Source organism: Dreissena polymorpha, chromosome 1 (assembly GCF_020536995.1).
Source record: "Dreissena polymorpha isolate Duluth1 chromosome 1, UMN_Dpol_1.0, whole genome shotgun sequence".
NCBI classification, from domain to species: Eukaryota; Metazoa; Mollusca; class Bivalvia; order Myida; family Dreissenidae; genus Dreissena; species Dreissena polymorpha.
In genome coordinates, this window is record NC_068355.1 from 152,505,473 (window position 1) to 152,518,889 (window position 13,417).

The 13,417-nt window shown below is 35.8% G+C and overlaps 1 protein-coding gene across 1 annotated transcript in view; it reads right to left on the bottom strand.

The window, feature by feature from the left end:
* The window catches only part of LOC127858316 (histone-lysine N-methyltransferase 2D-like), a 122,684-nt gene that overhangs the window by 100,363 nt on the left and 8,904 nt on the right, over positions 1-13,417 (bottom strand). Inside the window, exon 2 of the mRNA XM_052395389.1 lies at positions 2,000-2,174. Coding sequence (XP_052251349.1) covers positions 2,000-2,174 — 175 coding nt within the window. The remainder of the gene's footprint in view (positions 1-1,999; positions 2,175-13,417) is intronic.

Genomic DNA, 13,417 nt, shown 5'->3' on the forward strand with positions numbered 1-13,417 from the left:
TTATAATAAGCTGATAATTGACAAAACAACAATAAAATAATGGTTATTGATGTGGCTTCTAACTGCTACATTGTAATTGTCTCAGCTAAAATATAATAGCAAAAACAACAAGCAATTATAAATCCACCACCTGCTGGAGTCTTGACCACTTGTATGTGCCAAAACATAATTACGTGACATTGTTTAAATGCTAATACATGTTGTCGTAAAAATTAAACCCAAAACAAATATGTTTGTTGATCGTTCAATATAAAGACAATAATCATATGGCGTAATAAACGCACACAAAGTAACTTAAAGTACTTTAGCCGATTCTAAAAATGACAATGGCAAATGATTATTGGAATTTTATTAATACATGCCCGTGATAATCGTATTTTGTTTTAATAAATTCGATTTTTATATTTGCATTGTTTTAAAATAATAATTATTTCTATCCGGATGACAGCCATTCTTTTAGAAACAGCAATGCAATCACTAAAAACAAAACAACAGCATGCTTTTTTATTAACTAGTTTATCTATTTTGAATACGCGCACATTCAATTAATTATGATTTTTTAATATTATTATAATTGTTCTTTTAAATTTCTTTGACTAAAAAAAGATTTTGATTTGAAGATGCGCATCGACTTGGCATCATGTCGCGGATCGCGGCTTGCCTCAGCATGTCTTGGCGGACAGATGTGAAGCTTTGCGGCGAAATGCAACTTGCCGCCGCATACTGACGCAGCTTCAACAGCCGACTTGACATCGACTCGTTGCCCCTAGCCGCCGCGGATCGCTAAAAATGTTTGTTCCGCATTGGCTGTACTGTATGTGTGTTGAATGTGAAGCACCCCCAGATGATTTAGAACAACTATGGCAAGTTTCATGGCTCTGGCTCATGTGTTAATGGAGATAAAGCTCTAAGCTTATATTAAAAAGCATTTTTAAAGATACAAAGGGCCAAAACTCCGTTATTAACAGATAGTGTACAATGCCATTTTGCATGCATAATCCTATTATCCATATATACTCATACCAAGTTTCAATGAAATCCGCAAAAGCACTTCCAAGATATGGCTCCGGATAAAAAAGTGAAACAAATTTGGTTCTGCCGACTGTATTCAGATCGGTGATGGCCCAGCTAATTTATTGACCTAAAAACTCAAGTTGAATATTGTCTGCAAGGGTATTAAGAGTATAACAAACAAGACTATTGTCAAGCAATATAAGTCCCCTACCGGCTCCACCATTGTAAGAAATTCCAGATTTTTTTAAATATATATTTGTTGCCATAGCAACCAAATTTTTTATTTAGGAACAAAATGAAATGACGTGCATTATGTCCATATTGCCATCTATCCATGTTTATAGTTTCATGAAAAAATATTCAGAACTTTAAAAGTTATTGCAGGATCCATAAAACCACCATTTCAGCAGTATTTTTCTAGTCTATTTGTTGCCATAGCAACCAGAATTTTTGATGTCGGAACGAAATGAAATGACGTGCATAATGTCCATATTGCCATCTATCCATGTTTCAAGTTACATGAGAAAATATTAAGAACTTAAAATTTTTCGCAGGATCCCAAAACCACCATTTTCAGCAGTATGTCTAGTCTATTTGTTGCCATAGCAACCAGATTTTTTTACGTCGGAACGAAATGAAATGAAGTGCATAATGTCCATATTGCCATCTATCCATGTTTCATGTTTCATGAAAAAATATTCAAAACTTTAACAGTTATCGCAGGATCCAGAAAAACCACCATTTTCAGCAGTATTTCTAGTCTATTTGTTGCCATAGCAACCATAATTTTTGACGTAGGAACGAAATGAAATGACGTGCATAATATCCATATTGCCATCTATGCATGTTCCAAGTTTCATGGAAAAATATTAAGAACTTTTAAAGTTATCCCAGGATCCAGAAAAGTGTGACGGACGGACGGAGACAAAACCTTAAGTCCCCTCCGGTAATACCAGGGGACTTAAAAGTATTCATGCATAAATACCTGTTGAAACTGGCTGGAATACATGCTGGCATATGGCCCGGCAGCTGCAACAGCCATTCCAAACCTGGGGTCCTGATAGAAGGGTGGTCCTGGTCGCAACACTGCATTGGGAGACGTCTGGGGGGGTGCCCTCTTGTACGGTGATGAACTGTCATGAGGGGGGCCACTATGACCCCTGGAATAATTGAGTCGTGTTCTGAGAAAACTGGGCTTAATACATGTGGGTAAAGTGTCATCCCAGATTAGCCTGTGCCGCTTTTATGACATTTTTCGTTAAAATGAAGTCTCTTCTTAGAAAAATCCAATTTTGGCGGAAAGTGTCGTCCCTGATTAGCCTGTGCGGACTGCACAGGCTTATCTGGGACGACACTTTACGCACATGCATTAGGGCTGTAACGATACATTCGAATATTCAAATTACTCGAATATGGCTGTGGACGAATCGTATTCATTATTCGCCACTTCCCAAACCAAATATTTGACGAATATAAACAATGTGGTTTAGAGTTTGAAAGTTTATTGATCTTATCTTTCCTTACAAATGAAGGTTCATACAATAAATCCACTATATTTAAAAAAAAATCTCCTTATTCCGGCGTTTTTCATTATGTTTACCCCACCCACTATGTTAAACAGTGAGATTATCAATATCAACAGGGCACCGGTTGAATAATTACGACATTGAATTGAAAAATCTTTCGATGGTTGTTTAATGTTTATTTAGGTAAATACAAGTGATTTGATGCTCAAACATATACACAAAGGATTATCAGATGGAATTTCTTTTTTGTTTATCTTTACGACAATGATGGAGCCTAGCAAAGGGAATGCTATTGATATCGTTGACCCTCCTGCCAAATACACGTTTTTTGTCTGGCGCTACTTTGGTTTCCTTAATTGTTCTACTCAAGTATTTTATTGGTACAAGTCATGTTTTCAAAGTTAAGGCAGTTCTAGTCAGTGTTTTGTTATTTCAAAGTGTTATATTTCATATTTTCAGTATGCAATGATACTCAATTAATCAAATTGACAAATACTCATGGTTTCATACTACACTACGTGACATGTGATTTTTGCTTAATTTGCGAAGTCAAGGCGGGCATTTTGCTTTTTGGGTGGACAATCACCGCGATTTCACGAGACTCGTCACTCCGACGTCGCGCGAGAGCAAGATAATCTTCGCGCTAAATCCCCTCAATGTTGTGGTGATTCGCTGCGATTCGCCGCAATTCGCTGTGATAGCAGTGGATATCGTTGACATCGATGATTCGCCAATTCATGCATATAAACCGAATCGTATCGATAAATGTATACATAACGCTTTTCTAATGTTCACAATTATCAAATAATCCAACATAATTGCAACATCACTTCCGAAAAATAATCTTAACCATATATGTCGGTAAATATGTTTGAGAATTTCATTAACAACTATATCGCTACGCCATTTTTCAGAAGTGTAAAGAGTATAGTGCATAATGAGGAACACAGCTTTCATTGGACGAGCGTATTAAAATTTAGATCTAATGCAATACGATCTTACATAAAAAAACGTTTTATTGCGTCATACGCCTTCATGTAAAAAAACGTTTTCCTCCTGGAAATTGTGCTATTAATGCATAATATTATCAAAACATTTTTTTCGACACGTAAAGCGTTGTAACAAATTAAGATACAATTCAAAACAATTATACCATAAGAATTAATGTTCCGTTAAATTCCCAAATGAGAATAATAATTTATAATCCGAAACACACTTCCGATGTTTTAATGTTAACACGACGTTCACAATTGCTTCCAATATAGCCATCATGTATATTTCCCGACAAAAGAGCGCGGAAATTATTCGGCAATGTACAAGGTCAAGGTAAAGAGTGCGCAAGTATTGTTTTTTATACAAACTGCGTAGCGCAGAGAACATTGAATTCTGTTGATTTCGGTTAAATGTTTCTTTGGTATTTTTAAATCAGTTATATCGCCAAAAATTTGATATTTCTTTTAAAGTCATATCAAATCAAACACGCCGTATCCGTATCGTTACTGATAGAAGTAAAACATAATACCTTGACGTGTATAGTTTTTTTGTTGTGAGAGACCATCTAAGTAAACGCCGAAAAATATATACAAACTGTTATTTTTTGTCAATGCCCTTTGATCCATTATCGCACTTAATTGGCAGCGCCATCTTGATGTTTCTGTGATTGTCACATCTTTTCACAGTTTGAACACGTACAAAGAGTGCCAATTAGACACTAAAATAAACACTATCACCCGCTGGACAGTACACAATAAATAATCAAATGTTGAGGTTTTTTTGTTTTGGACGTAAAAACCCAGAGAAATGCTTGTACATTATACATCATCATATTTATTTAACTTTGCGAATGCTTAGTGCTACGTTGATATACTCGTTTTTTTTCCAGCAAAACAAACACAATGTTTAATGGCTTTAATATATAGGTATCATAATAACATGTACTTAAAAATAGAACAGTAATGTATTTCCGATTTCCGGCTTATCAAGCATTGTGAATGTATGTACAACGCTCGGAAAGTAACGCGAGTAACACGGGTTATCCGCATTGGAGCCTGAAACAGAAAATAAATAAGTATAGCATAATCTAGTCCAAATAATTAGACGTAATCTACCGATTACATTTAACTTTAAATGAAAGTGTTACTTAAACAATTTTCCGTGCCTTAAGGCGCGAATATTTTGCTAAACACTGTTAACAAAAGGGCTACAAGTTATAATTCTTAATGAATTGCAAAAATAAGTATTAACATAATTAATAACGTCAATAAACACACACGGTGAGATCAAAGTTATGTCATATTTCTCGTAAATTACCAAATTATTAGTTTCGTCTTAATCAAATACCATGTATAGAGAAACAAGGTATTTATAACCGACCAATGACGAAACACTATGCAACTTTCAATTTACACAGTGCTACGCTACATGTATATGGCAACAATATGGTATTTGAGCAGTGGTAGTGTTTTCGGGCCTTGAATATAATTGATTGTAAGTGTTAATAAACATTCTGCTAATGCAATTAGTTAAATAATGTTTACATGTTAAGTTCAATAATAATTGCATGATCATTCTGCGCTGTTTTATTAATTTGGAGCCGTTAAAGCTTCCGACATTACTTCATCAAGTTCATGTCGGAACAGGAGTATTTAAGCTAATACGCCCATTGTATACAACAACAACAAAATCTTTATTATTGCAATGTATAATGTAAGTGTATACATATTTGTTACATGTAATGTAGTGTAACCCTCAACGTAAATCGCTTAAAAAGGGGAATCACGGCGGTACGCGGTGATTTGCGCGCATTCGCGCTGATTGCGCAACAGCGAGATACATCGCGCGACAGTCGCCGAGACATCACCCAAATTTTCTTGTCGCTCGGAAACACCGCGATTTGTCACGTTGCATCGATTGCGGTGATGCGAGAATCGCGGCAAAAATCACGGGTCGCGTAGTGTATATAATGTCATGTCAAGTTGTCAGTATTACTTATGTTCATTGAAATTCATATTCGCGAATAAATATTCGTATTCGCCACTCTGTATTTGTGATAAGTATCGTATTCATCACCTGGTGTATTCGTTACAGCCCTATCATGCATTATGCCCAGTTTTGTCAGAACGCGACTCAATTAATGAATCATCATTTACAACAATTAAAATATTAATCTGAAGAACTTATAAGGACACAATACACTTGTAACCTACAAGGGGCTCTTAACCCTTTCAGTGCTGGAACTGAATTTTGAAGGTCTTTGCAAACAGTTTGGATCCAGATGAGACGCCACAGAACGTGGCGTCTCATCAGGATTCAAACTGTTTGCTATTCTGATAGTATTCTTTGAAAAAAATCGAAGAAAATGCTTATTTTAGAAATTCAGCAGACGACAAATTTCCCAGCATGCAAAGTGTTAAGTGACTTACACAGGCCAGTGTACGCACTAACAACTGAGTAAGAACAGACCTCAGGTAGTCCAAAAATGTAGAAAACTTTCAATGTACCTTATGTTTTGAGTTACATTTATAACACATGTGAATCAATTATAATTCTCTTGAAATTCACGTTTGGTTTCAGCTAGATTTTCTTAAGTTCAATATTTATTATCTTTGTTATCTAATATTTTAAAATTATTTACCCCATTACCGTAATATTAAAATTGATTACCGGTATTGAATGGTTAATTTTTTATTTTTTTATTTTATAGTGTATTTAGAATGTCATTCTCAAACCTCTTAGCTCCAAAATTTTCTATATTTTTTTTCGTCTTTTCCGAATATAAGTCTGGCACCTGTTTTGTGCTATATCTCGTAGCCCCTAGCCAATCAGAGCCCTTGAAAAAGCCACGTGACGAAATGTTGTAGCTTGATTGTTGGCTTTTTTTCGGGCGAAAAGTCGTAGAGACGTCATTTCACCTATAGGTACGTCATTTCGTTTGGACAAATTTGACAAAAACGTTTTTATATTTGCAGCTACGAGGTTTCCTATCAGGATGAATTGTCGTACCTCATAAAAAGGACAAAACTGTGGTGACAAAATATCGTAGCTACCATTTCTGAATACGGGTATCAGTATGACTTATCAGTATGACTTACGCTTCTACGGCTTATACCGTATTTTGCAGCTTCATTTGTTTGGTATTTTTACAGAATTTCAATTTCTAAAACATCGTTATAAAAAATGTGTTTTTTCTCTCTCCTGAAAAGTTGGCATTTTGTAGCTACAAGGTTTGAGAACGACAGCGATGATATGCTTACGCTTTTGACCTTAAGATTATGTTTAAAAACCATTATCTGAGTATTTTGTTTTGTTATAGTATGAATCACATCTTAAGGGTGTAACAGCCATATAATTTTCATTGCGTTATATATTTTCTCATAGCTCATAGAGAAAGGTAGTACTATGTATAAGTTCTCCTTTTAGCAAACCATGTTACAAAATCATGAACCTTCAGCCACCATTTTCAGTTTGGAGCATACATGTATGTCTAGCTTAATAAGGCTTGAGAAAATCATACTTGTGTAAGGCTTCCATAATTTTTGTAAGAACGTATTAATTTAACCAATAATGCCATTCAGAAAAAAGTAATACAGGTTATTACTGACCATAAAGGCAAATAGTTGCATACGCACATTTAATCACTTTTGTCAAAACAATGCAGTCTAAGCATGTTTTTACAACGCCAAACACTAACTCCAGTTTTGTCCTGATGTTTGTTTTATCAGTATATAGTACAACAACTGTTTCAGGTATTCCTTATCTTAAAGAATGTAACGATAAAGATACATGGTGTTTGATTTGAAATTAATTTCAAATTTACTCGACATTTGTTAAAATGAACTACGAAACTTTAAACCAAAACTAAAAGATCTCATCGTTATCTGCGCTACAATATTTAAACGCAAAAAACACTCATTCCATGCATATGATGTGAGGTTATACACGTCCATAATAATTTTTTGCGCATTTTTTATCAGGACAAAGGATCAACACAAAATACATGGGCATTGTTGATATGAAGCTTGAATTGATTAACGTTACGTGAACATTCGAAAGTGTGTATCTGATTACAAATTTAATTTTGCTTATTTAAGAATGCAACAAAACATTTACAGTTGTATGTCATGATTTAAATGGTAATTTGTTAAAACGCTTTATGCTAATGTTTTGTTTGACAATATTATGCATGGAAAGCACAATTACCAAGAAAATAACACCCAGTTGCTATCATTAGTCTCTTGAGTAATTGGACATGATTTTGAAGGAGTACAAAGCCATTCCTATCTTCAGCGAATTGTATTAACAATTACGGACATTGGGATGATTTTTATAATGAGAAGAGACTTTTTGATGAAAGCTAGTTTAACTTAGCGAAAATATCCAGAAGCAAGATATGTGTTTTGTCAGAAACACAATGCCCGCTACTGCGCCGCTTTGAAGCCATATATTTGACCTTTGACCTTGAAGTATGACTTTCACCTTGACCTTTCACGATTAAAAATAAGCAGCTCAATAAGATACAGATGCATTCCAAATATCAAGTTGCTATGTTCAATATTGCAAAAGTTATCGCATGACAGCCAGACAAGACAGACAGACAGACAACAGACAGACAGACCAAAACCAATATACCTCCGATCATTTGATCCGGGGGCATAAAAACGACCAAGCTCGAGTTGATACTGATTTCTAGAGTTCCCTATTTACTAAACACACAGACTGTGACAGGGAAGTTGAGGGAACCAAAATAAATAATTTTGGAATGTTTTGTTTGTGTCAATATGTTCAAGTAGAATGATGAGAGACATATTTTTCCGAAGTCTAGATTATGAAATTCCGATCTAGGGAAACAAATTAATGAATCAAGGATTTTTTTGGTAAACTCAAATTTGATTTTGAAGGAGTCGGACTGACTTCCTTGACCGATTCGCATTTCCAGGAGTCTCAGACTCCCACTAGTATGGAACGCTGCAGGTCTTTTGAATAACTTACACAGGACTTTTTTGTGACTTACACAGATCCTGTTCAGTGACTTACACAGTGTTCTTTATTGACTTACATGGGTTTTTTGGGTAAATTCCACAGGTGATCTAAATGTGTCTTACACGTGGTTCTTTACTGACTTACACAGAGCATTTTAATGTCGAATACAGGGCCCTTTAATGATGAACACAAGGCTCTTTTGTTATTTACACACAGATTTACTGACTTACACATGTATGTGGGGCTGTACAGTGACTTACAAAGAGCCCTTTACTAACTTATGTGGGGCTGTACAGTGAAAACAAAGAGCCCTTTACTGACTTATGTGGGGCTGTACAGTTACTTACACACTGCCCTTTACTGACTTATGTGGGGCTGTACGATTACTTACACAGAGCCCTTTACTAACATTTGTAGGGCTGGACAATGAGTTACAAAGAGCCCTTTACTAACTTATGTGGGGCTGTGCAGCGACTTACACAGAGCCCTTCACTAATTTATGTGGGGTAGTACAGTGACTTACACAGAGCCCTTTACTGACTTATGTGGGGCTGTACAATGACTTACACAGAGCCATTTATTAACTTAACGTATTTTACCATGTATAGCGCGCTCCCATGTATAACGCGCATGCGATTTTTTAAAGCAAAAATGGAGAAAAAAAAGAATTCAAGATCAAAAACCTGAAAATTGGGCCGAAAATGGCCGCCATTCTTATATTGCGCAATCATTTAATCTGAGTTTTTCGGGTGCTTAATGTTTTGTTTTAAAGTAGGGAGCGTTTATACGATCAGGAGCATGGGTTGCAAAGCACTATATTTTTGACAATTTTTAAGATTATTCTCTCGAGAACACCGTATATGTCCTTATTGTCGCGCACTGCGCGTGTTTTTTCGAGACCCCTGCGCGTTAAATTCGAACCACTATTACCTATTCCTCACATTTGAACAGTGTAACATTTTCATTACCTGCCGCTCACAACATCGTATGACATAGTCTTCTGCAGACCCGCAACATCGCAATGTCCAATTTTAAGCAAATTGTCCGTGGATCCCATTTTATTTTTCATCGACTTAAATATTTCCCCATTAAGAGATGCTCCCGATTTAATCCAGTTTGACCCGGTATTTCGCGCCGTCACTGCGTCTAGTTGATCGGTATTTATAGTGAGTCAAACAATACACCCGAACGCTCAATTCCATACAGTTGGTGTAATCGGCGTAAAGCCATTAGTCAAATATCATTTGTTTGTCTCTATTGAAAGAAACTAAAATGAGTCTATATCTCTATTGTTGGTTTGTAACATACGTAGTATACTCGCACGGTAGCATATTAATGCAGAGATCGGAAAATCATTGATAAATGTATTCGTCATTTCAATGCTTAGGGCCGAGAAATTTCGGCAAATCCGAACTCAACTAACGTATAACACTTGCTCAATTAACCGTTTAACTCCACCTCCGTTCTCTGCAAAAAGGTTCGAAGGCGGAGCTTTGCACGTGCTATTATTTAATTGGACGATTGCCATTGAGGAACAAACACACGATTGGTTCGGCATGTTGATTGCTAGACAAAGGAAGCCAATTTTGTCGGCGAGAAACTTGTCGCTTTATTGCTTCAGACAGGAAGCGGCTTTCCTTTGATGACGTCAAACTGTCAATTCACATAGAGTGCAAATTTTTGCGGAATTGCTAACATTAAAATTTGGATTAAATTATCAAAATAAAGCAAAAGCGAAGTTGAGAAATATGATTGAAATAATTAGCGTCAGTTCAAATAAGACGTTTTGCGTTGTAAATCAACGAGTTTTCATGACAACAAAAACTTAAACAAACAATACCGCGACGACGCGGGGATTGATATACCTCGATTTTTTTTAATGAACAATCAATAAAGAAGTGTGAAAAAACCAACAAAGACATTTTTTCATCTTTTAATTTTTGTCAAAACTGTTACTACCCCGTTCATTCCTACCCTTTCCCGCTTTTTGTTGTTTCGACAACGGCCCTTTCAGTCTATAACATTATAGGGTGTAGTTTTCTGCAATAAAAAAATGGCGGCAATTGTGAAGATTTACGATTACGAAATGGATTTTTTGCAATTTAGCAACCAGGAAAGCGTTGTGTCAATGTATTACGCGCACTGAATTTTTATTTTAAAATTTGAAGGTAAAAAACTGCGCTCTATGCATGGTAAAATACGGTATGTGGGGCTGTACAGCGACTTACACAGAGCCCTTTACTAACATTTGTGGGGCTGTACAGTGAGTTACATAGAGCCCTTTACTGACTTATGTGGGGCTGTACAGTGACTTACAGTACTTAAACAAACGCCACTCCCGCTGTATTCATCTCACTGTGTTCGCTTATCAATATGAACCCCGCAATGGGTGTTCAGATCAAATGTTGCGGGGCCATTTACCATAAGGCTAACACCGCAAATCACTGTGGACACATAATATCTACCGCGGTGTTCATCATGTTCGCTTAAAAAAAATTATTGAACATAAATGTATTGTATTTGTTTAAATATTTGTTATTTGTTTAAATACTGTGGCTTAATAAACTGAATTGTATCGGTAACTGTATACATACCGCTTTTGTTATGTTCACATGTATCCAATAATCCAATAAAATTACAACATCACTTACAAAAAAATAATCGTAACATTTATGACAATAAAAATGTTTAAAAGAATTTCATAAACACAACCATATGCCTACTGTACACCATTTTTCAGAAGTGTAAAGAGTACAGTGCATTATGAGACACAGTTTTTATTGGATGAGCGAATTTAAATTTAGATGCAATACGATCATGCACAATTAATTTTTTTATTTAATCCACGGCTCTCAATCCATTTTAGGGGAAGCGGGTCGCTACCCATAGCAGGGGGAATTTTCGCGGCGTTTCCCTTTTGGGGGGATTTTTTACTTACTCTCTAATTATAACATTTGTACATGTTTGCACTATATTCATTGCTTTTTCATATTTTTTTTTTTGGGGGGGGGGGGGGTGGATTTTTTCCCCCAAAATGGGAAAAAAGTATACTTTTCAGGGGGGGGGGGGGGAGGGGGGGGGGGGAATGCGGCCGCATTTCGGCCGTGGATTTGACAGATTGAGGGCCCTTTAACAGAGTTGGCACCAATCGACCGCCCCCGGTTTTTACCGGTTAAAACCGCCCCGGTCAATACTCCCGAAGTGGTCATTACTGGTCAATACTGGTTGATAGATCTTTACCCCCAATTTTGATTAATATTCCATGCCTAATTAAACAATATTGATAGTATAAATTAAGCAGACATGTTGCCAATAATGTCTTTAGCTATTAATACTCACTATTTTATACCTGTTCATGCAATTTGTAGGCCAATCTCTCAAAATTTTGCAAATTAGTCAAAGTTGGTCAATTGGATTTTTCTGTTTGATTGAACTTTTTTTCATTTCTAATGAATTATGAATGCTCAGATAAGCATGTGCTTGATTCAACAAGAACCTGTTATGTACCGTAAATCCACGAATATAATACGCACTTTTTTACCTGCCAATTTTTTCTTCAAGTAGGGGGTGCTTATAATATACGAGTTTAGAGCAGAACAAAATTTTTCCTGTGCAAATTTTCAACTTAATCGTTGTTATTCGCTTTGCGGCAACCATTTTGAACTACACCATTACATCAAAGGGGTGCAACAGGGCTCGCGCTGTCGTTCGCAATTTGAGCCATTTGCGAAAATATTGAGAATTTGGCTCAATAAAAATCTTATTTGCGAAAATCTAGTAAAATTTCATTGAAAACATCCGCCATTTATATCGGACTGGTTTTCTATATTTGTCTCTTTGTTTTAATGAAAGTGTTCGCAATTCGAACATTAAACGAAACCCGGTCTGTACCCGATTATGAGACATCGCTTGACCTTATTGTTATTGAAATGCGCATGGTAGCTGGCCAATCAACATTGAGCTCGCTTACACATGAAATGACGTTGTCGAATGAAACGTGGGAACGGGAGGAGCTATCGGATAATATTGGGTCATTCATGCGCAGACACTGTAAACTTTGAATACAGAGTAAATATCGTCGTCTGCCTTCAAAATAGCGACTGGACGCTAAGTCGTATAAAGAGATTAGCAAATGAAAAAAAACAACTGACAATACCCGTAAATAAATATTTCTTAGCTGACCACTATTTATCTTTCTACCGCATATTTACCATATCTGAAGTAAAGAGTGGTAATTAAATAATTAGTTTTATGATGCTAATAGAGTCTATTACACCTTTCTGCCTATTGCCGAATTAAATTGAAAGGTGATAATTAATTTGTTTTTTACTCCCAAACTAGCCTTAATGACAGCAGCATATTTTAATTAAAGAGATCATGAAAAACACGAGCGGTTTAATTGTATTTTAAGTTTAATTAAAGTATCGGAAAAGTAATTCATTTAGACAACTATAAAAACTGAAGTACATGTAACCATTTTGTCTTCTTATTACTTTATTATTATTATAATTATTATCGTCCTGATTATTGTCGAATCGAATTCAATGTGAAAACAAAAGACAGCGTCTCTGCTTCTTTCTTTTGCAATTATGACTGCTTGACCCGGATGTCAGCAAGCGGCCCGTGTGTTATCGGTAACAATAAATGGTAATATAAACAATTGACAGAGATATTTATTATGCAACTGTCATGACAACAGCACTATAACACATCCCGATCAATATACTGGGGTATTACTGTGAAACAGATAGTTGACAACACCAAATTGATTTGCTATTTTCACAACACAAAAATATATTGACAATTTTTTTCGGAAATGGCCGATTTCGGACACTGATTTTTTAGTGCGTATTTTACTCGGATTTACAATTTTTACCAATTAATTTTGACCAAACTCA